General features: G+C 27.8%; 5 protein-coding genes across 5 annotated transcripts; 1 reads left to right on the plus strand and 4 right to left on the minus strand.

Moving 5' to 3' along the window:
- Positions 1 to 3,354: 3,354 nt before the first annotated feature.
- LOC105362562 (structural maintenance of chromosomes protein 1) lies at positions 3,355 to 4,334 on the minus strand. The gene is made up of 4 exons (XM_011500022.1): positions 4,194 to 4,334; positions 3,931 to 4,109; positions 3,678 to 3,855; positions 3,355 to 3,612 (listed from the first exon to the last, which is right to left on the minus strand). The coding sequence occupies exons 2-4, from the start codon at positions 3,993 to 3,995 to the stop codon at positions 3,466 to 3,468; spliced, it is 390 nt and encodes a 129-aa protein (XP_011498324.1). The 5' UTR covers positions 3,996 to 4,109; positions 4,194 to 4,334; the 3' UTR covers positions 3,355 to 3,465.
- Positions 4,335 to 4,455: 121 nt separating this feature from the next.
- Positions 4,456 to 5,020, minus strand: LOC105362722 (structural maintenance of chromosomes protein 1B-like). The gene is made up of 2 exons (XM_011500208.1): positions 4,808 to 5,020; positions 4,456 to 4,737 (listed from the first exon to the last, which is right to left on the minus strand). The coding sequence occupies exons 1-2, from the start codon at positions 4,967 to 4,969 to the stop codon at positions 4,456 to 4,458; spliced, it is 444 nt and encodes a 147-aa protein (XP_011498510.1). The 5' UTR covers positions 4,970 to 5,020.
- Positions 5,021 to 12,032: 7,012 nt separating this feature from the next.
- LOC105362563 (structural maintenance of chromosomes 1) lies at positions 12,033 to 18,841 on the minus strand. Its single transcript, XM_011500023.1, has 16 exons — positions 18,512 to 18,841; positions 18,306 to 18,426; positions 17,813 to 17,912; positions 16,291 to 17,502; positions 15,752 to 15,963; positions 15,461 to 15,629; positions 15,255 to 15,377; positions 15,051 to 15,182; positions 14,892 to 14,957; positions 14,659 to 14,816; positions 14,476 to 14,573; positions 14,107 to 14,411; positions 13,401 to 13,853; positions 12,706 to 12,884; positions 12,409 to 12,586; positions 12,033 to 12,324 (listed from the first exon to the last, which is right to left on the minus strand). The coding sequence occupies exons 1-16, from the start codon at positions 18,621 to 18,623 to the stop codon at positions 12,256 to 12,258; spliced, it is 3,687 nt and encodes a 1,228-aa protein (XP_011498325.1). The 5' UTR covers positions 18,624 to 18,841; the 3' UTR covers positions 12,033 to 12,255.
- A 1,221-nt stretch (positions 18,842 to 20,062) lies between these two features.
- Positions 20,063 to 23,172, minus strand: car (vacuolar protein sorting-associated protein 33A). The gene is made up of 8 exons (XM_011500024.1): positions 22,866 to 23,172; positions 22,601 to 22,794; positions 22,035 to 22,519; positions 21,829 to 21,952; positions 21,503 to 21,663; positions 20,867 to 21,412; positions 20,262 to 20,384; positions 20,063 to 20,191 (listed from the first exon to the last, which is right to left on the minus strand). The coding sequence occupies exons 1-8, from the start codon at positions 22,968 to 22,970 to the stop codon at positions 20,103 to 20,105; spliced, it is 1,827 nt and encodes a 608-aa protein (XP_011498326.1). The 5' UTR covers positions 22,971 to 23,172; the 3' UTR covers positions 20,063 to 20,102.
- Positions 23,173 to 23,226: 54 nt separating this feature from the next.
- Positions 23,227 to 24,817, plus strand: LOC105362566 (pre-mRNA-splicing factor RBM22). The gene is made up of 3 exons (XM_011500025.1): positions 23,227 to 23,338; positions 23,417 to 23,470; positions 23,546 to 24,817. Exons 1-3 carry the CDS (start codon positions 23,285 to 23,287, stop codon positions 24,671 to 24,673), a joined length of 1,236 nt encoding a protein of 411 aa, XP_011498327.1. The 5' UTR covers positions 23,227 to 23,284; the 3' UTR covers positions 24,674 to 24,817.
- The last annotated feature ends 96 nt before the right edge of the window (positions 24,818 to 24,913 follow it).

The following is a 24,913-nucleotide window of genomic DNA, read 5'->3' on the forward strand; positions in this document are numbered from 1 at the left end:
GAAGAGCCAAGCCCTTGCAGACGTGGACAAGTGTATATGTGTCGTTGCTATGAGATGCAAAAGAAATTAGGGTCACACGGAAGAGAATCTGCAGCTCTACGGCGATTAGGTATGTTTGACATAAGCAAGAGCAAGTGCGAGTGTAAGTTATATGTCCATTGACAAGCAATCGATGGAAGTTGAATTTCACTTTTATTATTATTAATCGATTGATAAATTGTGCTCTGTGCATTCCTGTCTCTCTTGATTTCACGAGCGCCAAACGTTTATTGACACTTGTGTTAGAGCCGCAGTGTCTCAGCACTTGTCTAATGCCCGAACAATGCCGAGTACTATTTTGCATTATATGGCGCTTTTAATATGTTCCATGTTTCCCACAATGGTTTTCAATATGGTACTGGACTTGTCGACGGCCTCCCCATCCCCACCACCCAAACCACCCCCAGCCACCCCCTCCTTCTCCTCCTCCGTACAATAAAAAGGAGATGTACGGCATTGCGGGTAGGCGTTCCTGTTTCCTTCTTTAAAATCTAAAATTTCCTATAACACTATTAAATTGGATTATAAATAGGATTAAAAGTATCGTTAAACGTCATTTAGTGTTTTATAAGTAATATATCCAAGAGAGACTGATACGTCATTTATACGAACCAAAAATGCTTACTTAACAACTATTTCATTACATTCTCCGTTCAATTGTATAATTTGAATTTCAATGATAAAATTCAGCATAGACGGCCTAATGTTTGTTTTTTCTTTACCATTATATAGAAAAAAATGTAATTGTTTTTTTTTTTTTTCTTATAAATTATTATATATAATTGTCACTATTCGTCAATGGTAAAATTATAGCGAGTGTCGGTGGTATATGCAATATAAACAGAGAAAAAGATTTAATTTCAGTAAACACGAGTGTTTTAAATGCTGTTTCTTCGTTCTAATTATCTTAGATTAAAAATACAGTATAAAATAATTTTATCGCTTGTACGATATACAGATAAATGTATGCAAACGTAATGTTCGATTGCATTTTAAATGTAACGTATCTGGAATAAAAACAAACTATTAGCCGTAAAATTAGTAACTATTAGTTACTATTAAAATAACACGAGGGATAAAATCTCGTCCAATACGTAGTATATAAATCAAGTGGTTGATCTTTTTTTTTTTCTTTTTCTGTACCGCATTAGAACATTACGACTCGCAATGACGAAGCTAGATTTCTAAGTAGTTTCAGATGCATAGTTTCTTGGAGCCTCGGATGCTGTATTAAGGACTTAAAGTTCACGATAAATCAGAGTTATTTACATTCTTTGTCGGCGCTAACTCATTAATAAAACGGGACAGTGGGATTTATGACTTAGATTTGAAGTACACTAAAGTGGCCGAGCTGATCGTTGAGCTTTGTGATCATCGAAAAAAATACAAGTTATATTAGTAGATAAATAGATAAGCTAAGAAGATTCTTTTTGTTCTTAGGGAAGAGATATTTCAATAATGGATAGATGTCCTAATTACACTAATTTCAAATTCTAGTTACTAAAAATGTAGAGTATTACTGCATTTATTAAATCCGATTGCCATTACTCGTGACATGAAATTGGTAAAATGATTTTCTCATAAGCATTGATGGACTTTGTTTTCACTAGACAAATTAATTTATCGACAACGTATTTAAATAATCGAAAAATACATTTTCACTCAAAGTGGATTTTTTAGAAAATACTATATGGAAAAATGTATAGAGTTACATTATAGTTGTAGTATTATTAGTTAGGAAGCTAATGAAATTTTTTTAGAATTAAAAAATTGAAAAGTCATCCTAAATAGAACAATATATATATATCGACGAGATAAATTATAAAAGATAATAGAAAAATACTCAGACCGACGAAAAGTTTATTATGAAAGTGCAAAATATGAATTATTTTTATGCCATAATACGTACGTTTAATACTTCTATGCGCATTGTAAATAAGTTTATTTATAAATGAAGATATACGAATAAATGTTCATAAATAAAAAAAATATTATAAATTTTACTGAAACGAGTCTGTTAGCATTTCCAATCATTCTCAACCTTAATTGCGCAAACAAGCTTATAAGAAGATAAAATTCACGAAATATGATTCACAAAATTGGCCTGTTCATCGCATATTTTTTTATTGACGATATGTTGAATTATTTATTAAAAGTATTAGTATTCGCGTAAATTTATAAAAGTAAATTGAATTTTTTTTCTTGTTTTTTTTTTGTTATTTTTTTTTTTACAAAATTAGCTGCTGTTTAATTACTTAGTACATAATAATAGTATTGGAGCAACAACAGCAAACAAAAAAAGAAGAAAAGAAGAAGCTTTTTAAATATCTTCGTACAAATACATTTAACATGCAAAATGCTGAAAATGAGGCATTGACGTTAAAATCTTCGGACAACAATTGAATATTCTGATAACGAAGTTTATCGATTAAGGGCCGAGACAGAGATTTAAGTGACATATAAAATAACGAGGATCGACAAATTTTTCAGCTGCCAGAATTATCATTTTCGCATAGTTCAAATTATTTGAACCGCGTGCACGCATAAAAAAGAATATTACTCACGCAACTTCCAGCTAGTACAACTATCGTGCGCTTCGTTGCAATTCCATCTCGTTAAGCCAACGTACGCACGAGCGTGAAAAGAAAGTTCCCTTTATTTTAATTATCATTTTGCGTGACTACGTAAGTGGCCACGAGTATGTCGGAGATCGTATGTATGCGCGGGCGTCGGTCGCTACTGCCGATTTGAAGTAGGACGCGCGCGATCATGATGTGGAGATGAAGAAAGATGTATTGGATGACGAGGCGAGAAATTGTAACGATCTTGTCATGGTGTGAGGTGCGTGTATGTTACGTATAACTTCGAAAATAGCGAGGATGTCTTTCTTTTGTAGGCAATGAAGCATGATGTAACTGAAATCCGCGGACTAATTCCCGTGACTATCGTATGGTCTAAGCTATTTTAACACATCATAAAATCATTCATCTTTTTATTCTTCTTCTTCTTCTTCTTCTTCTTCTTCTTATTATACTTATTTACATTATAAATTATAGATTGTAATATTATATGTAATATCATATATATATATATATATATATATGATATTACATATAATATTACAATCTATAATTTATAATGTAAATAAGTAATAGATTAATAATAATTATGTGCATTCAATTACTAAAATACTAATGCCAAATAATAGCTATAATCATTTGGGCCAAAAAATAAGTGTAAAAAATCATCAAAATTAATAAATTATCGATTATTGCGTGTAAAATGAGATCGAAGGTATTAAATTTTTTTCTGTTTAATACAACTTTTACAGATTAGTTGATATTTCGAAGTTTGTACAAAAATTGTATAATAATAATAATTTTTTATACGAAATTTTCTTATAACCGTCAAGCACGAGGAAAAATTTTATTCCACCATTGAGTAATTCTCCATTCTAGCCTTTAAAAGTTGAGGCTTTTCCTTCAAAGTATTTTTAATGCACTTTGATATTATGGTTTTTTTTTGGTATTGACCAAGCTTCACGTGTACAACGTAGGTCGAATTTGTCCGGGGCTACGAGCAAAATAAGTAATTTTATTTACAAATTTATCGGGCCTATTTATTTAATCTGCACTTACTGATATGTTTATTCCAATTATTGTATCTGCACAACTAGAAAGTAGTTCATGATGACTAATATTAATGATTTGCATTGATGACTTCAATTGCAACAAATGATTCGCTATTTTATTTATATTAGCATTATCTAAAGCAGCATCTATCTCGTCGAAAATAATAAATGGAGCGGGTTTCACCCTACAAAGTCATTCATTAATAATTTAATGAAACAAAAATTGTTGTTAAAATTATTATTAAAAATTTAAGTCCTACCGATAAATGGCTAATAATAAAGCTACGGCAGACATTGTCTTTTCACCTCCAGATAAATTCTGCATTGGAACAAATTTTTTTTTAGGAATTATGCAGCTAAACTCGATACCATCTAAATAAGGCTCTTCAACATTTTCAACATTAATACATGCTTGAGCCGCTGGATTCTTGTATAAATTCTAAGCATTTAAGATTTTTAATTTTACATAATTTATTATGTGACTAGTATTTATAAATTATCAAAGGATGAAAATAATTTTTACTTTGAATATTCCATCAATTTGCTCGGCAACAGAATTAAAAAATTCATTAAATTTAAGACGTCGCTGATTTTTTACTTGGTTAAATTTTTTTTTAACAATTCCGAGTTTTTCCCGCTTCTTTTTATAATTGTCGTTTAAGATTTTCATTTTCTCTTCGATTGATTTTAAATTCTCTTTTGCCTATGAAGTATATAAAATGCTTTTGTCATTATTTTATGTTGTCGTTATAAAATAATATAACATCTTAATTTTGTAAACACCCTTAAACCTTTAATTTTGGATATGATAATTGCAGTTCTGCACGAATAGCATTTTGTTTATTTTTAAGAGATATAATTTCCGTTCTTAATTCATCTTCGTTTAGATTTTTATTTGAATTATTGATAATTATATAATCAATTTCAAGTTCATTTTCTTTAAGCTGAGAATCACTCGACTGACGACTACTACTTTCACTTGCTTCTGTTATTATCGAATCTACTGGGAGCTTTAATAGTACTTTATCCATTGTTCCCTCCAGCAATGGTATATTAATATTATTTATCTAAAAATATCAATCGACCATATCATTTATACTGCCAATATCATAAACAGTGAAACGAAAGAATTATGACCTTGCAGTCCATAAGTATTTTATGCTTTTTAAACGTAAGATTCGAAATCTTCACACGTGTCGTTGAAATGGTTGAATTCCATTCTTCTACGTCTCGCTTAATCGATTTACATTGAAATCCTTCTAATTTGATTTCTTTCCTAATCTCCTCCACTTTCTGCATTAATGACTTTAATTCATTATCCTTTAGATAACTTTTATTTTTATCGATTAATGTTTTTAATTTATCCTCGTTTTCCTTTAAATTACTATGAACACCTTTTAATTCATTTAATTGAGTCTCTAAATTAAGAACGGTGGCTGAAAATTTAAAGAAATTTCAATATAACACAATAAAATTGAATAAACAAGCAATATACAATGATTTGCATAATATAGGATAACTTTTTAATATAATTGATTACATTTTGTACTTCGACTTTTTTCATATTCAATTTCATTACTAATTTTATCCAAATGAATTTCATATTCTTTTTTTCGTCCAATCCGTTCTTTATATTTTCTACAACAAGGAATATTAATAAAAATTGGATGTATTAACAATTTATTCAAAATACTTATATTTACTTCAAGTCCCCGTGTTCATATTGACGTATATTGTCAATATGAAATTTATCACAAAACCTAGCAAATATTCTATCTTCAATTAGGTTCTTCTCATTTTCCATTCTTTCTAATTCATTATTTTTATCGTCTAACTTTTTTTGTAGCTTTGCAATATTCGGCTAAAGAACAAGATAGCATATTATAAGATATTTAATTTAATTAATTGGTATATCAAATTATTCTTACATTAGTTTTCAATGAAACAAGTTCTTTCTCTAATTCTGATAATCTCTTTTCTTTAATCAACAGCTCATTTGTGTGTTTCTTGAAAAAACAAAAAAAAAACAAAACAAAAATCACAATTAGAATTGCAAGTACATAATTTTATTCTATAAATATTAAAAAATATTTTTCTTACTGCAATAAAAGGCCTTAAGTTTGTTTCTAACCATCTTTTAACCGCTTCTAATTCAACCGTCAACTCATCCTTATATTTTTGTTTTTCAGTAATTTGTTTTTGCAATTCTTGTAGTAAATTACTTTTCATTCTCTTTACATTCATAAAAATATATGCATTCATGCTGTATCAATATTATTATATTTATCAAGAATTAAACAAAACAATTTACCTTTTTTTCTTTTAGATCTTCGTATTCTTTATAGTTCCATTGCTTTAATTGTTGTAATAAATTAGCTAATCCACCAGAAAATTGGCCATCCTTTTTATAGTATGTTCCGTTTAATGAAACGCACTGTATGGAATTATTTACTTTATAAATTATTCTTACAAAAACTCATTAATTACGTTACATTAAAATAAAAATCCTTACATTAAGTTTTTTTCTGAATGAAAGATCGGAAGCTTCGTCATCGGTCTCACAAACAATTACATTTTCTATATTATAAAAATGACATAGAAGCCGTTTAATTTCTTCGGATTCAGTAACTATTACATCAGATATGAGTCTCGTGTTTCTTTCATCTTTAATTTTTCTTTAAATAATATCTTGTAATCATTTATTTGCAAATAAATTTAATATTTTTATATAAATTTTTACCTTAATACCGTATCGTCAATTGTTTTACGTGATATATAGTCTAAAGGCAAGAATGTTTCGAATGTTGAAAACTTATCACCTTCGTATGTTCTTTTTAAAAAATTCATACACTCAATTGCAGTAAATCTATTATCCACAACTATATTATCCATATTTTTACCTAAAATCTTCATAACTGAAACCTGATAACGTTCTTCGCGAACATTATTTAAATTTTTTAATCGATCGTACTGAAAAGAAAATTATTCTTATTTTCGGCACCTAATTAATTTTTATTAAAAATAATTTTGTTGAAAGTAAAATATAAAACTTACAACTCCTGGAAAATTAGCTTTTAATTTTAATAATACATCTGTTTTCCTTTTAAATTTTCTATTCTCTTCTTTCGATATATTACTATCGCAAATATCTTTTTCCAAACTGCTTATATCTACGCTCAAATACTTCACTTCCTTTATCAAATCTTCTAATTCTTTTTCTACACTATTATTCCTTATTTCAATTTGATTTTCCATTATTTCTTTATCTTTTATTTTTTCATCAATCGCATTTATATCTAAATTTATTTGATTAATTTGTGATTTTTCTCTCTTTATTTGTTCGGAAAGTAATTTTATCCTAGTTTCGTAATCAATTGCATCGATGCTAGTTTTTATTGAATCCCGTTCTCTTTCAATGGAATAAAAAAGCACAACTCGTTTGGCAAATTTCTCTTGAGCTTCTGATTTTAATTTAAGATATTCTTCATACTAAAGAGTAAGTAATATATAATATACACAAATATAATATGTACGTAAATGTATGTGCATAGGCGAGTAGTATTAATATTATTTAAATTAAAAATGTTAAATTAAAGCACTAAATTAATAAAAGTTATGAATAAAGCACCATTTTACGTTGTTGTTGTTGTTGTTGTTATTATTATTATTATTATTATTAAATAATATAAATTATAACACCAATTTAATTATTTGATATACGTAGAAAATTATATGTACAAAAATTATATTTTTAAAAACAATTTATATTTGATTGCGGGTATAGTGCTTTAACTATTACAGTGATGTATACTTTTTTTTTAATTATTATGTTATTAAATTTCATTTTTTAGACTCTTATATAATAATTATTTATTAATTGATTGACATATGAAAATAATATATAATATAAATTAAATGTACATCAATTAATAAAATTTATTCAATAATAAAATTTTATTCATTGGTAATTTAAGTTTATGAACTATTTTTAAATATTTCATAATATCAAATAGAATTTTCATACATAAGAAAAATAAATGTTTGTATAGTCTTTAAAATACACACCCTATTATTTATATTATTAAAATAATCATTATAATTATTGTTAAAGTAATCGGCCTTTTTTATGATAATCTTTCGTTTTTTTTTTTTTTTTTTTTTAATTTTTTTCATAAAAAGAAACAATTGATGAAACTTTATATAAAATTAAAATGTTATTGAAAAATATAAATTACCTGTTCGTCTTTTAGTTTAAGTGAACAGTGCTGAGATTCAGATTTTTCATAATTTTTTTTACTTTGTTGAATATCGTGATATTGGCGTTTAAGGTCTTTTATATTTTCTTCGTGAGCTTTATCAATATTTTTGGCCTTACTTAAATTTCTTTCAATTTTTTTTATACTATCCTCACAATGTGAATTTTTTTGTATAAGCTCTAACATTTTTGATGAATACTTTGACAATTTAACTCGAACATTTTCACAATCGTCATCGACTTTTTTTAGATAAGATTCTTGATTATTAAGTTGATTTTTAAGTATAACTAAAGCATCTTCTTTAGATTGTCTTATTTTTTCTGCAATATTTATGCTTATTTTGGCTTCGTTTTGTTTCTCAATAAACTGATCGATAGTTTTATCAATTTGATACAATTTTAATAAATAATAATCAAATTCAGTTTTAGTCTATAATTTAAAATGTTATTCTTTAAAACATAATTATTCACATTGAAAAGAGAGAAATATAATTCACACGTACTAATTCCCTCTGTAATTTATCATACTTTTCTGTTTCTTTCGATGTTTTTAAAAGTTCCTTCTTTAATTTATATTGAAAGTTTAGATCTTTTTTTAATTGTTCTATGTCAAGATGAGCTCGGTGCAATTTTTTACTTAAACTTATAATAAATTTTATTGAATAATCTTATAATAGAATGAAAAATATTCATTAGCATACAAATAATTAATTCACCTCGTATATTCACCCTTGTAGGCGATAGAATTACATATGTGTTCAAAAAATTCACATCTTTCTTTTGTACCTTTCATTGCAATATTTTCTATGGAATTTTGTTGAACCAAGAAATTATTTGCCTTAATATTTATATTACATTCTAGCATTCGTGCTTTGTAATCCTTTCTATTTACATCCTATGTTTAATGAATAAATAGATTGAAGTTTCTTATAATTAAAAATAATATAACAAAATTCCATTTAATCCACTTACTGTATTATTAATTGAGTATATATAAATTGCGTCATTGTAATCAACTGATCGTTGAAAAACTATTTCCTTTCCATTGAAATTAAGTGTCAATCTAACCCAAGTTCTAAAGAATATAAAATAATAATATAAACATTACGTTTATCATAGTTTTTAATATTGGAAACTTTTAAACATTTATTTATAATTTTTTCATAATTTATTATAATATTAAATTACAATGAACACAAAAACTTGGACAATTAAACAAATTGTGATCAAGTACTGCGAATAACGTACATTATAGATGAAATTGGAAATGCCATCTTAAGTGAAAATTAATTATTTAAAACTAAAACGCTTGAACAGCTCTTTATTTTGTAATCGGATAATTCGATAATTATTAAAATTTTACTCACCTAATGATTTTTGATTAAGCAAAAATTAAAAATGCAATATTTAAAATTTATTATGAATATGCAATATTGCATTCGTTATTTTAAAAATATATTTTTTTTCTTTCGCTTTTTTATTAAGTCATCATTCTTATTGTCAGTATTCACATAATGCATACATTATTTGAATAAAAAATTTGTTTTTAATTCATGAAACACAAAGTTATATAATTTAAAACTAGAGTAAAATAAATAAAATAATATTTTTACTGTACTGTAAACAAATATATATCAAATTTCTCTGACTTCTATTATATAATTTATTCATCAATATGTAAGCAACTATACTTAAAAAATTAATACAAAATTTCTATTAAAATTGTGTAAAGTGCTGTAAAAAAATTTTAAAATGCAACAGAATGTTTTAATCTAATATCAAATTTTCAAAAATATTTGCATAAAGAAATTCCATTAGAATAAATTAAATAAACATGGCTTATGATTTTTATTCGCAGCCAACTGACTTATTAAAGTATTGATAAAATGTGAGACGATCGTAGATATAAATCTGTAAATTCAGTTACAAATAATGAAATTCTATTGAATTCATTAAAAACACTTGACCAGCTTGTAGTATTGCAAAATTACCTTTGATTTACAAGTATTTACGAGTAATTTACAAAATAAATTCATTTTAATAAAAAATATAGATAATACGAATAAATAAAATAATTAAATGATAATTGTTGCTAAACTATTAAGGAAGCAAATAGATGAATGATTTTATTAATTTCACGGTTAAATATTTTTTTATAATTTTATTAATATGTTCGAAATTATTATTGTACCTTGAATTATCATTATCTTTAATATTGGATTTGTTACAGATATCCTCCTTAAGACGCTGAATTGATATTTTATCATAACGTGGAAAACAAAATGCAAATTCAATTGCATCTACTATAGAAGATTTTCCTAAAAATTAAGATCAACCATTAATTTTTTAGACTACTTTAGTCTAACATTAAACAATATTTAAACATATTCATTTAAGAATCTTGTATATAAATATAAAATGATCGTTTAAACATTTACTTTATAATTTTTTTTATATACATTATATATATATATATATAATATATGTAATCGTTTCCTTTTTATTACAAATTATCTAATTTATTGTTTACCAATAGGTATAAACAGTTATATATTTATTAGATATAAATATTAGATAAAAATTTTCAATTACATCAAATAAATAGTTTTTAAAATCATACATTAACTAAATGCAATATAACGAATGAGCCTCGTTAATTATAAAAATGGAAATAAAAAGTTTAAACCAGTCCTATAATGTTTCAATTAATCAACTGCAAATGGAATAAAAATAAAGTTGAAACGTTTTCATATGCATAAAAGAATTTTTCGGCTCGGACTTTTGTTATTATTCAATAAGAAATTAATGGATATATTATTCTGAGATTACATTTATTAAATAACACACTATAATTAAATAAATTAATGTAAATTAGGATATAATGGCTGGAATTCTCCATACTCAAGTGGCCGGGCGTACTTTATAGCGAGAAAAAGCTGTATTTTGGAACGCATAAGAAATTTGTATGATAAAATTCTTTGAATTCTACGGCTACGAGAGTTTTTGGAATAAAGTCTTCATTATAGCATTATAACATTCGTTATTATGGGCATAAAATCTCTTTTACCAATAATCATCTACGAATCTCCTACGAATTATTATAAAATTATACAAAATTTTAGTATTTTATTTTATAATGGAAAAATTTATTGTGATTTATAAGGATATTAAAACAATTAAATTAATTTATTGACATTACATACATTACTTCGAGAATAAACAAATGTATCGATCAACTCTGTTAGAAATAATAATAACTACGTGAAAAACTTTATAAAAGACCGAACAATATAAATATAAGTAATAAAAATTAAAAAAAAAAAAAAACTGAAAATATATTACCTGCTCCATTTGGTCCAATAATTGAAGAAAATTGCATCCAATTAATACAAACCTCATCCTTATAGCTCTTAAAGTTCTTTAATTCTAATCGCGAGAAATTCGGCATAATTTGCACTTTGAATAGAATACTTTCTGATGACTTTTTTGAAAAAAATTTTACTTTATTTTTCTCCCAAGAGAAGGTAGAGAGTGGCAAAGGATTCGAATGTAATGCGATGTAATTAAGTTTTTTAAAGCTTTTAATGAATAAAAACACGCTCGACCTCTTGCGGAAAAAAGTTTAATTAATATTTTTAAAAGTATTGCGATAAGTAAGAAAGGAACACACATAGTCCGTTAACTTTATAAGATAACTTTAACATTAAGACAGTAAATACTTAATATTAAACGGTTATTCTTCTCCAACATACCATACATATTTCATTTTAAATAATTCTAAAATCTTTATAAATATAAAAATATACTTTATTTTAGCGAAATACTTTTTATTTATTTATATGAGATTTATAGTTTTTATACATTTTAGTTGAAATTTTGAATGATTCTATAATTATTAACAAGTTCACGTATTTTTGAAATTAAGTGTTCAAAATGAGATTGACATTTTTCATAATATTAATTGATTTGAACTATAAATGAATATTGTTCAATTTGATAAATTACCAATGTATAAAAATGATTTATAAATTTATTAGTTACATTATACAATGTTAAATTATATACTTATAACGAATTTTAATTTGATGTCCTAATATATAAGTGAATTCTCATAATCCACTTTGTAAAAATAACTTAGAAAATTCTCGAACAATTCTTGTCCTTATGATATCTTCTTATAATGTAATAAATAATTTCCTTTCTATTATTTTAATTTAATAAAACATATTTATCATCTACATATATATATAAATCGCATTGTCAAAATTTTAATATTTTAAGGTCAATATAAGGGAAAAATGTTTGTTGAATGTTTTTCAGAATATACACACTAACTAACATGCGTTGGGAATGTGGTCAAGTCTAGAGTTAAGACTTTACTTTCTAAGCATTCTCCAACCTGTAAAGAAAATTATTGTAAATATTGATATTGATACACATCATTAATATATATGTATGTATATAAAAAAGTTTCTCTACTTACATCAGGGCAAATTCCGATAAGTGCATCCGCATGCGAATAAAATTCTTCCTTCAGTGATATAACAATAGTCTGAAGAGAATTTGTTTTATCTCTAATATAACTAGCAACTTTTCCAATATTTGTATTGTCCAAAGCAGCATCAATCTCATCCAAAACAAAAAATGGAGCTGGTTGATAACTAAAATTGACAAAATGAATTAAATAACCGGATAAACTTGTATCGTATAATACAGACATTGTGTAAACATTGTACTTGTTAAAATTTTTGCATCGTAAAGCAATCTCTTTATGTCTTACCTGTGTATTGCAAATAACAAAGCAAGTGCTGCTACAGTTTTTTCACCTCCAGAAAGATTGGACATTGGTTGAAATCGTTTTCCAGGTGCAACACAATTATAATTAATACCATCCAAGTAAGGCTCTTCAGGATTTTCCGGTCCAAGGAAGGCTTGAGCAGATTGATTTTTTGCTAAACTCTACCATAGAACAACATATAAAACAATGAATTGATTACATAAATGATCGATTATTTCTATTAAATATATTTGTTGTATAAAAAATAAAATGATATATATATATTAACAACAAACAAACAAATAGCTGAGTTTGCGTTAACTATATATTGTCTTCTTTTTCAGATAGAATTTTATTTTATATTATTAAAGACATACATACAAATAAACATATATCATATGTTTAAATACATAACAATGTGGCTCAAACATATATTTAGATTATCGTATTGTAGAAGAGGAAAATCTTTTCTTTTTTTTTGAAGAAATATTTAATTAATTATAACTAAGTAAATACTGCTTTACAAAAATCAGCTTTAAACATTTAAACATTTAAAAAACATATTATCCATTAATATTTATGTCTTATAAAATGTTTTATAAAATAATTATTATAATGAAAAATAACAGTATAATATTTTAAATTAAAAAAAATTTTCGACAAACGTTAAAAATATAGATATAAATTTTTGTTTATACCTTGTAAATTGGATCGATTTCATTCGAAACGTGTTCAAAACAAGTTGTAAACCTATCATATCTCTCTTTTTTAACTTTTTCAAATTGTGTTTTTGCCTTCTTGGCTTTCTTACGTAACTGCTCAAATTCTTCATTGGTTTCTTGTAGCTTCTCTTTCGCTAGATATAATTTTTGAATTGCCTTCATATTTGGAGCTTGAATGCGCTGTATAGTATTTTGTAATTCATTGATAACTTTTGTTAATTTATCTGTCGTTTTCTTTAGGTCCTCTTCATCAATATCCTTCAAATTATCTGGCAATGATGAATAATCTATTGTTATGCGACTTTCTCTTTCATATTGCTTCTGTGTACTAACACTAGTGTCACTGTTTGTTTCATTTATAACTGTACTCGCATCTCCAGCAATGTCTTCCATATTTCCATGAAGCATTGGAATAGCAATATCTTCCATCTAAAACATATAATTATTACTTTAATTATTAGTAAGCTATTATGCGCTAATTATTTATGAATTCCATACTCAATGGTTCATAATGATTGATTATAATTTAAAAAAAAAATTAGAATATGAATAATTTCAATTAATATAATGTTAAAAATACAGACTTTTTAATGTTATATTTATCGAGTTTAAAGTTATTTATTCAAATAAATCAAGCTTTAAAATTTTATCTATAATTCTACAAATTATGTAATATTGTCACCTTGCAGTGCATTAAAATCGCATGACGTTCGCTTTTACGTTGCTCAATTTTATTTTCTATGGAATTAAGTTGCTTATTAGCTGCCTGAATATCTTTTGCTATAGCGCCGACTTCGCGCCTACATTTTCCTATCTCTTCGTCTTTTTGATCCACTTCCATTTTCTTAGCATTTCGAGCTGACTTGAGCTGTTCCATTTGCGTCTCATCATTCTCAATTTCGGCCTTTTGATTCTTTTCTGTCTGTTTGGCGGATTCTAATTTGTCCTCGGCATCTTGAACTGCGCGCTCCCACCTCAAGACATTGCCTGAATTTAATTAATTTAAATCTTAATTTAATTACAGATCATTTATAAAATAGAGGAAACATACTTTCGGTATCACGTTGCTTTTCAAAGTCTAATTGATTTTGAATACGATTACACTGGTTTTCAAATTCCATTCTCTTTTTGGCTCTCTCTTCTTGTGATCTAAAATGTCAATAATCAATAATCAATAATCAATAATCAATTATTAGCTTATAAAAAGCGTATATTTAATAATTATTAAACATACCTTAATTCTCGCTCTTCGTATTGACGAATATTTGAAATGCCTATAGATTCACAGAAGCTGGTAAAAACGTCATCTTCGACATTATTCATTTTCTCTTTGATATTTTGAATTTCTTGATCGCGTTCGGCCATCGTTTTCTCAATAGCTGATATCGTTGGCTAATTAAAGGAATAATTTACGTTAGAATTATTGAAATATTTACCAAATAAAAATAGTTAAATTTATCAATTTACTCCAAATTTGTCAAGTTCGCTTTGCAGCTTCTCCAATTCTCCTTTTAACTCGGCGATTTGTTTCTTCTAAAAGTAATACATTTATTTAGAAACATCTATGTCACAATAAAATTAAAAAAAAAAAATAAAATAAAAAAACTTTTTTTTTTTAAATATTACCGTAGCCGTTAAATCACTTTTATTATATTTTAATCTGGTTTCTAAACCACGAATCTGTGATTCTATGGTATTTAATTCTGACTCTTTCCGTGATTTCTTTAAGGCTTCTCTAAGTTCCTCCGTCAATTTTTCCTGTACAATTAAAAGGAAATCTTATGAATACAGTGAAAATTTTGTGTAATTACATCAGAATATTTTATTTACCTTTTGAGCTTTCAATTGAGACATTTGTTTTTCATCCCATCTCTTGGCTTTTTTGGCTAAATCCAAGCTACCGCCGGAAATAATACCTGCTTTTTGATAAAACGTTCCATCAAGAGCCACGCACTAAAAACATTTTAAATATACAATCGATTTATTTTAAAAGCATTCGCAATAATTGCACTATATCGCTTAAAAAAAATACTTGCATCGTATCTCGCTTTCTTATCCATTTCATAAGCTACTTTATTAGCATCTTCGGGAGTTTCGCAGACTAAAGCATTATTTGTTGCAAATAAAACTGCTCGATCGATATCCTTCGGAGAGAAACGCAACACATCGTACAATAACTTTACATTTTTTGGTTCTTGTATATTCCTATGAAACAAAAGTATTGAGAATTGTTACTTTCACAGTATACGAGTTGCAATGTAATTCCATTATCAATTACTTTTTACTTTAAAGCACAAAAGAGCATAAAAGAAGACGGATAAAGTTACCTGAGACGCTCTTTCAATGGCTTGGCTTGTATATAATCTAAAGGCAAAAATGTTTCAGGTTCAAGATACTGTTCTTTCAGATACTGAATACATTGTCTTGCAGTTTTTTCTGTATCCACAACAATAGCTTCCATATACTTCCCAAGGACTTTAGTAATAGCGACATTATATCTTTTGTGAATTGGCTCGCACATATTATACATCCGATCGTACTAAAGTAACATACGAATTGCGTAAATAAACAAATTTTTTAATATTGACTTATTTACTTAATAATTAATAAGGAAAAATAAATTAGCAACAAATAGGCAATAAATAAATAAATATATGTACAAGTGTAAAAATGCATTTATAAGGTAATTTATGACTTGTTAGTTCACATTATCTAAGAATTAGAGATTCACTAATTATTTCACTATTTAGTTAAATTACTGATGAATAAACACAAATTAATAAAGAAATGCAATAAAAAATGTTTAAAGTGATTGTAAAGGATTATAAAAGAAATTTCGGAAAGTTAATAATATTTCCAAACTTACCACTCCAGGAAACAGCCTTTTGAAATTTTCAACAATTTCTGTTTTCTTTTTTGTTCTTGATACTTCATGCTTATCGACTTTAGCATCTCCTAACTGTTCTGAAATATTTTCTAGCTCTCGTTGTAGTTCTTGAATCTTATCTTTTGAACTACCAACATCACTTTGCAAATCTACGCGTAACTTTTTCTGATCTTCTAATGCAGCTTCCGAAGTACGAATGTGCTCCTCTAATTTTTCAATACGTTTTGTAGCCTCTTCGAGCATATGCTCTTTTTGTTTAATTTTATTTTCTATTTCAGTTTTCTTCCGTCCTTCATTATCTAATCTGTCCTGGTCAGACTTTTGCTCTCGATTGATTGAATCAAGCATTTGAGTATATCTTGCCGATTGCTTACCAGCTTCCTCCTTCAAGCTATTGTATTCTTTTACCTGCTCATCTTCTAATTGAACATCACGACCTTGAGATTGGGACTGTGCTGCAATACCAGCTTCGTACGTCGATTTAGTTTCCTCGACTTGACGAAGCTCCTCTAAAAGCTCATTTATATCCTTTTTATGAGCTTCGTCGGCAACGCGAGATTGTGCCAATGATTTTTTTGCCGATTCACATTTTTTTTGCATGTGAGCAACACGCTCCTTTGCTTTAATGAAGGCGGGTCGTTTCTTTGTAATTTCAACTTCTACTTCGCGTATATCTTGCTCAATTTTGGCCAAGTCACGTCCCAATTTACCAGATTCCTTTTTCTTCTCTTTCAATACTTCATCAGCTTTCTCGCGTTTCTTTTCTTGCTTTTCAATTTCATGCTGTTTCTTCTTTAATGATACTTCAAAGTTCTCTATTTCTTTTTCATTATGAAAAAGGCGAAATAGTTGCAGCTCCACCTGTTTTTCTACATATTCTTCCTTTAAACGTTGATACTTTTCTGCTTCTTCTTTTTCAAGTTTGGCCTCCTTTCTCTCTGCGGCTATTCCTTTTTTCTTTTGATAAGAGAATTGTGTTTCTTCTTCGGCTCTTAGCATTTCCGTCTTTAACCGTTCGTATTCCGCCTTCAAAGCGCCAGAATTACTTATTTCTTCAAAAAGTGCAGTTCTTTCTTTAGGATTTTTCATGGCTATTGATTCAACAGCACCTTGAAAAACTAGGAAATTTTTTGCTTTAACATTTATTCCTAATTGCTCTAATTCATTTAAGTAAACTTGACTCGTAACCACCTAAAAAATTAATATTCATCAGTAGTATCATTAAAAAAGGTTGCCGGATCAGACAAATTGTTTTTATAATTGTATTTCAAATGGAAAATATAGATTGACTTTTTAAATGTCTTTAAAACAGTTGTAAAAAATCGACGAAAATTCTCAATCGTGGAATTCATTTATTTATTCGTTTATTCATAGATACTTCAATTATAAGTAAAAATTGTAAAATATAATTAACTATGCCATTATTTGAATTCATACAAATTAATATTAAATATAATAACTATCTAAATAAAAACAATGTATAGAATAACTAATAACTTACACTTCCATTTATACGATGTTCCGACGACGAGCCATGAACAGAGCGCATAAAACTTTTTTCCGAAGCATCTTCTAATTCAAAAACCGCAGTCACCGATGCACTAAAAAGTATTTTTTTGTAATTTACTATTTTGTAAATGCTCGTCAAATTACAAGCGTCGTAATATTTCACATTTATATAGAACATAATATAGAAATTAATAGATAATAGATATAATTAATACATTCTGCACAACATTCTTGAGAATGTCACATTTATTATTAAGATTATTATATTAAAGCCCCACTATTATTAAGTTTACCAATAAAGCATATATAAAATTATAGCGCTTTGTATTTATAAATTACGTATGAAATATCCCTTTCTTGCGCTTCCATAAATTAAGATGAGATAAGTTTGTAAAATCTTAATTTTTCAAATTCAATCCTTAACGGTAGCAGGCCATTTATTATTTCTTCGCCAATGCACCTTTTATAATGAAATAAAAATCTACCTTCGTGCAACGGGCATTCCAATCGATGCCCCATGTATGAGTTCGTTAAATCGTTTGACTCGTAAACTGCTGGTCTTCTCGCCCATAACAAAACTGATGGCATCCATAAAATTTGATTTTCCTAACAATATAAAGTAACATAATGTCCTTATGGCTTTAACGATTAGAATTAATGAATTTTATTAACAAACACAAACATAACCTACCGGATCCATTTGGACCGATTACAGCGGTGAATGATTTCAGAGGTCCAATAACCAGTCTACCTTTATAAGACTTGAAGTTCTCTACCTCAATGTGTTTGAGGAAGGCCGGCATTTTTACGACGATTTATCCATAAAAATGGCCTTTTTATATAAAAATTGACAAATTGGCGCCACAATTATTACAGCAAAACAATCATCATATTTATATCGATTAATCCATAGACTTGTCAATATAGATTGTCATTGGTATGGCGTTGTGTTGCTGCGACACAAGCTGCGGCTTAATAATGTAATAACATAAGTTTTTCAGAACACCTTATGCACTTAACGTGTTGGACTCTCTCGTTATTATGAAAACATAAGTGCGCGACATTTTAAATGCACTTATCCAATAATACAAATAGCTTCCTTTAGCGGTCGGGGTTACTTTACTTAATCAGCTGATTATTTTAAAGTTCAGATGAATTTCAGATGAAAATTTATGAAAACCAAGGAGAGCGAGAATATGCATCTCGTGGACGTCGCGTCTAATCCTTCGTGCGTATCTATGCATTAAGCATTCGATAGATTAGATGAGCCGAAATTTTATTATTATTATTAAATGGAATCCGTTATGAATGAAAAGGAAAAAAATTATCGACATAATCTATATATATATATATAGTGATGATCTTGGAGTAAGATTGAAAGTAATATCGAAGATTTTAACGTTGACATTGGATATTACATGGAAGAAAATAAAAATAAAACAAATGCCGTCCCGTACTCAGCCACATTGTTTCACAACGATAGTATTAAGATTTAATCATTACACTCGCAATAAACGAAGATAATATTTCGTTGTTTTTTTTTTCGTGTTTTTCTCGTTTAAAAAGCACATTTTTAACGATTCAAGCTCTGTTTTTCAGATATTTTAGTTGCTTGATATATTTCTCTTCCTTAACGCCATTATTTTCTAAACAATAAAACAATATAAAATTTATTTTTCTCAATTTGCTTGAAACTAATAATATTCGAATAAAAATTTCATTGGAAAGAGTCCGCGCAATATACCTAGAATCGGTGCTTTCATTTGGAAAATAAAAACATCTTCAATTCAATCAATAAATACACATTATTTTTTATTACGATACTTTTCTCATGTTTCACATTTAAGATCTTACAAATAATTATAAAAAATAATCATGCAGTAAATAATAATTATTAATAACTATAATATAATAACATTTTAAATAATTTATAATTTTAGATATTTGAATCTTAAATTAATTAAATCTGTTAACAAAGAATAATCTTTTTTACAATACATTATTGGCTTCAAATTATAATTACAATTTACAATATCCAATGCAATCCCCTTCATTAATAGTACATTTATTTTCTGTACAATTTTATGATTATATTCTGATTATTTCATTTTTTCAAACGCTTCATGAATGCGTTTATTATTAATATTTTATTTCATCGCTGATACTTTATTATCTATATTTTTATTATTCTTCTTTTTTTTTTTTTTTAATAAAGAACATATCAAGTGTAATTGCAACTAAATTAATTTGCTATTGTATTATAAAAATACGTTAATTAAATATTAATTCGATAACATATCTGCCGTTAATGAAGTAAGGAAAGTAGTTCCATTGATTAATTTGGTTGTTCCTATTACAAATTCAACGTTCACTGAAAATTTAACAATCTTTAATTTTTATTTATATTTATTATGATAACATGTTTTATGCATGATATTTACAATCCTCTTGTTGAGAAAGAAATCGTAAGGCTGATATTTCTGCATATGTACAACCTCCAATAAAAAATACAAGTATAAGTTTTGGCGGTTCCGACGACGAATCTTCACTGGTTATCGAATTTCCTAAAAATAAAAATGACATCAATCTATAGCAGTTTATTAAATATATAATGAGCTATATTTATAATTACAAATTTAGACAATTATTTTTTAATATACAGGTATCTGAAATTAATTTTTTTAATTCATTCAATGTACGAGTTTAATACAAAATTGTTCTATATGCGATTTTTTTTCTTTCTTTCTCTTCACTATATCGTTCAATTATTCATCTAACGGTTCTATCTGATTTTATTTACCAAGAATCTAATCAACAAATAATTGTATGCCCCTGAAGCTTTCCATTATATCAGCCAATAATAATAGGTCAAAGTGAAGAATATTAAATTCTTAAATATAAATTACTATATACCTTGAATAATTAGCAACGCATTACAAAAAATAATAAGGCCATGATTTCCCTTCCTTCGTAAGAAATCGATCTTAAGATGGATTTTACTTATATTTATAAGATTTGTAAATCAAACTAAAATGAGTTTTCTTACTTCTCCCGGACGAGGCTGAATTGGAAGAAAGATTCGAAATTGCAGGTCCTGGTAAAAGTCCTAAAATATCGTTTAATCCTTGCCAGCCTCCAGGTTGCACAAGCTGCTCCGCTAATCTAATACTTAAAGGAGCATATATTGAATGTACGTAACTTATATCTTTTGGTGCAATTTCACTTTCATCCTCAACTGTCAATCTTAAAGCTTTTCTCAGTACCGTATACTGTCTAACCGACTGTTGAACCTTTAAAAGTCCAACTTTCTCTAAATTCAATAATGTTGGCAAATGCTGAAAACCATATGTTTGTACAATTTCCCTTTTATAATAATCGAGAAGTTTTTGTTTAAAGCCAGAATTAGTAATCGACTGAATGCACAAAAGCCTTAGGACTTTCATAAGTGGTTCCTGTTGTGCAATTAAATCTTCAATGTAAGGATTTGGCTTATCCGTATCAATGCAATTTAAAAGTTCCTGTTCAGCTTGTAACGTTTCCAGAAAACTATTAGAATCGCTTATTTCTTTAATCATTTCTGCTATCGTTGTGTCTAAAAATGAAATAGTAGCTAAATAATTTCAAATTCTAATTATCACAGACTGTTTATGAATTAATAATATGATTAGCTGTAATTGCATACGTTTAACTAAAGATTGTTTAGTTGCTAACATATGAGGTAATTTTGCTACAAATTGTTTAATTTCTTGTACACTTTTATCGCCATGTCTCTCATCAAATTGCGATGAAATAACTTTTACCTTTCTGCTAAGAACTGGGCCAACTCCATTAAAATTCTTATCTCTAAATAGATCGATTTTAATTAAATGTATACAACACATAAACATTTAAATGTAAATAAAAATATATTTATACTTTAGATTTTTAAAAGTACTTTTAAAGGCGGTATAAACAAAAAATAAAGAAAAAAAAAAAAAAAAAGATGAAGAAAGTAATAAAATTGAATACCGAATTTCTGCAAATAATTCTTCTCCTGAATTGAGAATAATCTGTTGCTTCTTTTTCTCAAGGGACATTACAGTTGGCGATTCATCAGAATTTAAAAATTTCTCTGCTGGTAATTTTACTGTAGCTATGAAATTAAAATTATTTACTTCATTAGTTTTATGCAGTTTTACATCGATACAAATAAGATTAATACATTTTAAACTTACTGTTATTAATGCCAAACATCTCATCGATTAAGCCTTCGTAAGTTAACTGTGTCACTAAAGGAGATAATAAATCCACCGATCTGTCAAGTAATAGCAAGTGTTCGATAACTGGCATCTGAGTATTATTTACTTTTGGATCTTCCGTTTCTCTACTTAGTCTTTGCATTAAATCCCAAACTTTACTCGCAGCCGGCCCTTTCCCAGTAACTCTATTAATTTTTCCATAAAGTCTTTGTATATTCTGTATGGCTTGTGCAACTTGATACAAACAAGTAGGATCATTTTCTAAATGAAATTCACGATATGCATTACTTAATTCCATTGAAATTAAATCATTATCGAATGGGAATAGATCACATGGAAATTCTTCGATTAAAGTAAAATTTCCAAACACCCCGCGGTTTTGAAGTTTCTTCTCGCAGAGCAAGCTTTTCCGTGGTACAAAAAATATGTGAAATTCTTTTCGTTGCCTACTACCTTCTTCGCTAAAAGCAATAATAGTATTTTTTATATTGACATCGGAGCAAATAAGTGCGACGCACTCTTAAAAATATGCAATTTATTACCCATGAATATTTTGGGCGATTAAATCCATAAGATTTAAATGTGGCCTGGTAATAAAAATTACATTAGTGACATCGGCAGGTGGCAGGCGACCACCTACCAATGGATACATTTTAATAACTTCGTGCTCTTGAAGTATATCATATTTCGCAACAAGACCCATAGGACCACCAAGGGATTCGTCCCAAATAATTGCCTAAAATTATTTAAATATTCAAATAAAGATTGTAAAACGTCAGATAAAAGTAATTTAAATGAAATATATACTTTTGGCCCGTCGCATTTTTCAAGTAGACAAAGTAATTGCTTTCTAGCCTGCTCCTGAATCAACCCAATATTTAATCTTCCACTGGACAAATGTGTGGATGACATGATTTTTTAAATAACATTGAAAATGCAAGGCAACACTTTGCACATTAGCTTAACTGACAAAAACAAATATATTATTAAAGTCGAATGAGACAAGAATTAACACTAAGGACTAACCTAACGTACGCCAATCCTCATATCGGAAGGATTAAAAGCTAACCTTTTTTTAATATACCAATACCTGTTCATTCGTCCGGTTATCTCATTAGAAAAGCAGGAGCGTCCAAAAAGAAAAAATGGCGACCAATGCGTTATGTGTTATCGTTGGGTAATACGTAAAATGTTCATAAACGTAGATTCTAATTAAATAACTCACCATGTCTATGTCAAAAACAACAAACACATATAATAGGCAAAATTGGGAAGATGCTGTAAGTATCGCATAAATATCTTATAAATCTATTATAAAAATATTAAAACTAACCTAACGAATATTTTATGTTTTTTAGGAATTTCCAATTTTATGTCAAACGTGCCTAGGGGATAATCCATATATTCGAATGGTAATTCTTCATGCGTTAATAAGTATTTAAAAAAATTGTTTATCGTGTTTATTAATTTTTTTATTCAAATTTTAGACAAAAGAGAAATATGGTAAAGAGTGCAAAATTTGTATGCGACCTTTTACCGTATTTCGATGGTGTCCAGGTGCTAGAATGCGTTTTAAAAAAACAGAAGTGTGTCAAACTTGTAGTCGTCTGAAAAATGTTTGTCAAACATGCTTACTTGATTTGGAATATGGTTTACCGATTCAAGTTAGAGATGCTGCTTTGAAAATTAAAGACGATATACCACGTTCGGATGTAAATAAAGAATATTATGTTCAAAATATCGATAGTGAAATAAGTAAATTAGATGCTACAACACCAGCTGGTGCTGTTGGAAAATCTGCTGCTGCGAGCGACTTATTAATGAAACTTGCTAGAACGAGTCCATATTATAAAAGGAATAGGCCGCACATATGTTCCTTTTGGGTTAAAGGAGAATGTAAAAGAGGAGAGGAATGCCCTTACCGTCATGAAAAACCAACAGATCCCGATGATCCTCTAGCTGACCAAAATATTAAAGATCGTTATTATGGTGTTAATGATCCAGTAGCGGATAAACTTATGAGAAGGGCGGCTGCGATGCCAAAATTAGATCCACCGGAAGATAAATTGATAACAACGCTCTATGTTGGAAATCTAGGTGAAATATTAACCGAAAAAACATTAAGGGATCATTTCTATCAATATGGTGAGATTAGATCGGTGACAATGGTTCCAAGGCAACAATGTGCCTTTATTCAGTATACACAACGAAATGCAGCAGAAGCAGCTGCTGAAAGAACATTTAATAAGTTGATACTTGGTGGAAGGAGATTAACTATTAAGTGGGGACGTTCTCAGGGTCGACAAGCAATTTCTGCGGTAGAAGGTGTCCGGGAAGTCTTAGAACCAGTACCTGGTTTGCCAGGAGCTCTTCCACCTCCTCCCGAAAATATCGCCAATAATTTCTTCAATCTACCTGGTATAATACCTCCACCTATGATTCCTCCACCACCGATGCCACCACCTCCATTTATCTTTGCTCCTCCAATGGCACCGCCGGTTACTCCAATTTTCCCACCAGGTACCACACCAACTGCTATACATTATCCAAGTCAGGATCCATCTAGAATGGGAGCTTCTCAAGGGATTGGAAAACCTTGGCCAGAAGAGAATTAAATGTTAAAATTTATTAAGTCCTATTAAAAAATTTCTGTTATAATATAACAGATAATAAAATTAAATCCTGTATTTTAAGATGTAAAAGGACGTTATAATTTTATATTATAATTATTATAAAATATAATATTTGCTATTAAAATTATCTGCTTTTTTAATTAAAATTAAAAGAATGAATATCCAATTCAATTTATATCTAAATTTAATGTTTTTTTATAATTATAATATAAAATTAATCTT

Source organism: Ceratosolen solmsi, unplaced genomic scaffold, assembly GCF_000503995.2.
Source record: "Ceratosolen solmsi marchali unplaced genomic scaffold, CerSol_1.0 scaffold41, whole genome shotgun sequence".
In the NCBI taxonomy this organism is placed as follows: domain Eukaryota; kingdom Metazoa; phylum Arthropoda; class Insecta; order Hymenoptera; family Agaonidae; genus Ceratosolen; species Ceratosolen solmsi.

What these genes read in the sequence shown, in the direction of transcription:
- LOC105362562 (XM_011500022.1), bottom strand. Translation starts at nt 3,995, where the DNA reads ATGCAGAATTTATCTGGAGGTGAAAAGACAATGTCTGCCGTAGCTTTA. An exon ending in TTATTATTAGCCATTTATCG is followed by an intron (nt 3,856 to 3,930) that starts GTAGGACTTAAA and finishes ATGACTTTGTAG; the next exon opens with GGTGAAACCCGCTCCATTTA. An exon ending in TAATTGGAATAAACATATCA is followed by an intron (nt 3,613 to 3,677) that starts GTAAGTGCAGAT and finishes TTTTGCTCGTAG; the next exon opens with CCCCGGACAAATTCGACCTA.
- LOC105362722 (XM_011500208.1), bottom strand. Translation starts at nt 4,969, where the DNA reads ATGCAGAAAGTGGAGGAGATTAGGAAAGAAATCAAATTAGAAGGATTT. An exon ending in AAATACTTATGGACTGCAAG is followed by an intron (nt 4,738 to 4,807) that starts GTCATAATTCTT and finishes TGATATTTTTAG; the next exon opens with ATAAATAATATTAATATACC.
- LOC105362563 (XM_011500023.1), bottom strand. Translation starts at nt 18,623, where the DNA reads ATGCCGGCCTTCCTCAAACACATTGAGGTAGAGAACTTCAAGTCTTAT. An exon ending in GCGAACTTGACAAATTTGGA is followed by an intron (nt 14,817 to 14,891) that starts GTAAATTGATAA and finishes TCCTTTAATTAG; the next exon opens with CCAACGATATCAGCTATTGA. An exon ending in AAATCGATCCAATTTACAAG is followed by an intron (nt 12,885 to 13,400) that starts GTATAAACAAAA and finishes GTTCTATGGTAG; the next exon opens with AGTTTAGCAAAAAATCAATC.
- car (XM_011500024.1), bottom strand. Translation starts at nt 22,970, where the DNA reads ATGTCATCCACACATTTGTCCAGTGGAAGATTAAATATTGGGTTGATT. An exon ending in AAAAATGCGACGGGCCAAAA is followed by an intron (nt 22,795 to 22,865) that starts GTATATATTTCA and finishes AAATAATTTTAG; the next exon opens with GCAATTATTTGGGACGAATC. An exon ending in GAATTATTTGCAGAAATTCG is followed by an intron (nt 21,664 to 21,828) that starts GTATTCAATTTT and finishes CGATCTATTTAG; the next exon opens with AGATAAGAATTTTAATGGAG.
- LOC105362566 (XM_011500025.1), top strand. Translation starts at nt 23,285, where the DNA reads ATGTCTATGTCAAAAACAACAAACACATATAATAGGCAAAATTGGGAA. An exon ending in GGCAAAATTGGGAAGATGCT is followed by an intron (nt 23,339 to 23,416) that starts GTAAGTATCGCA and finishes TATGTTTTTTAG; the next exon opens with GAATTTCCAATTTTATGTCA. An exon ending in ATAATCCATATATTCGAATG is followed by an intron (nt 23,471 to 23,545) that starts GTAATTCTTCAT and finishes TTCAAATTTTAG; the next exon opens with ACAAAAGAGAAATATGGTAA.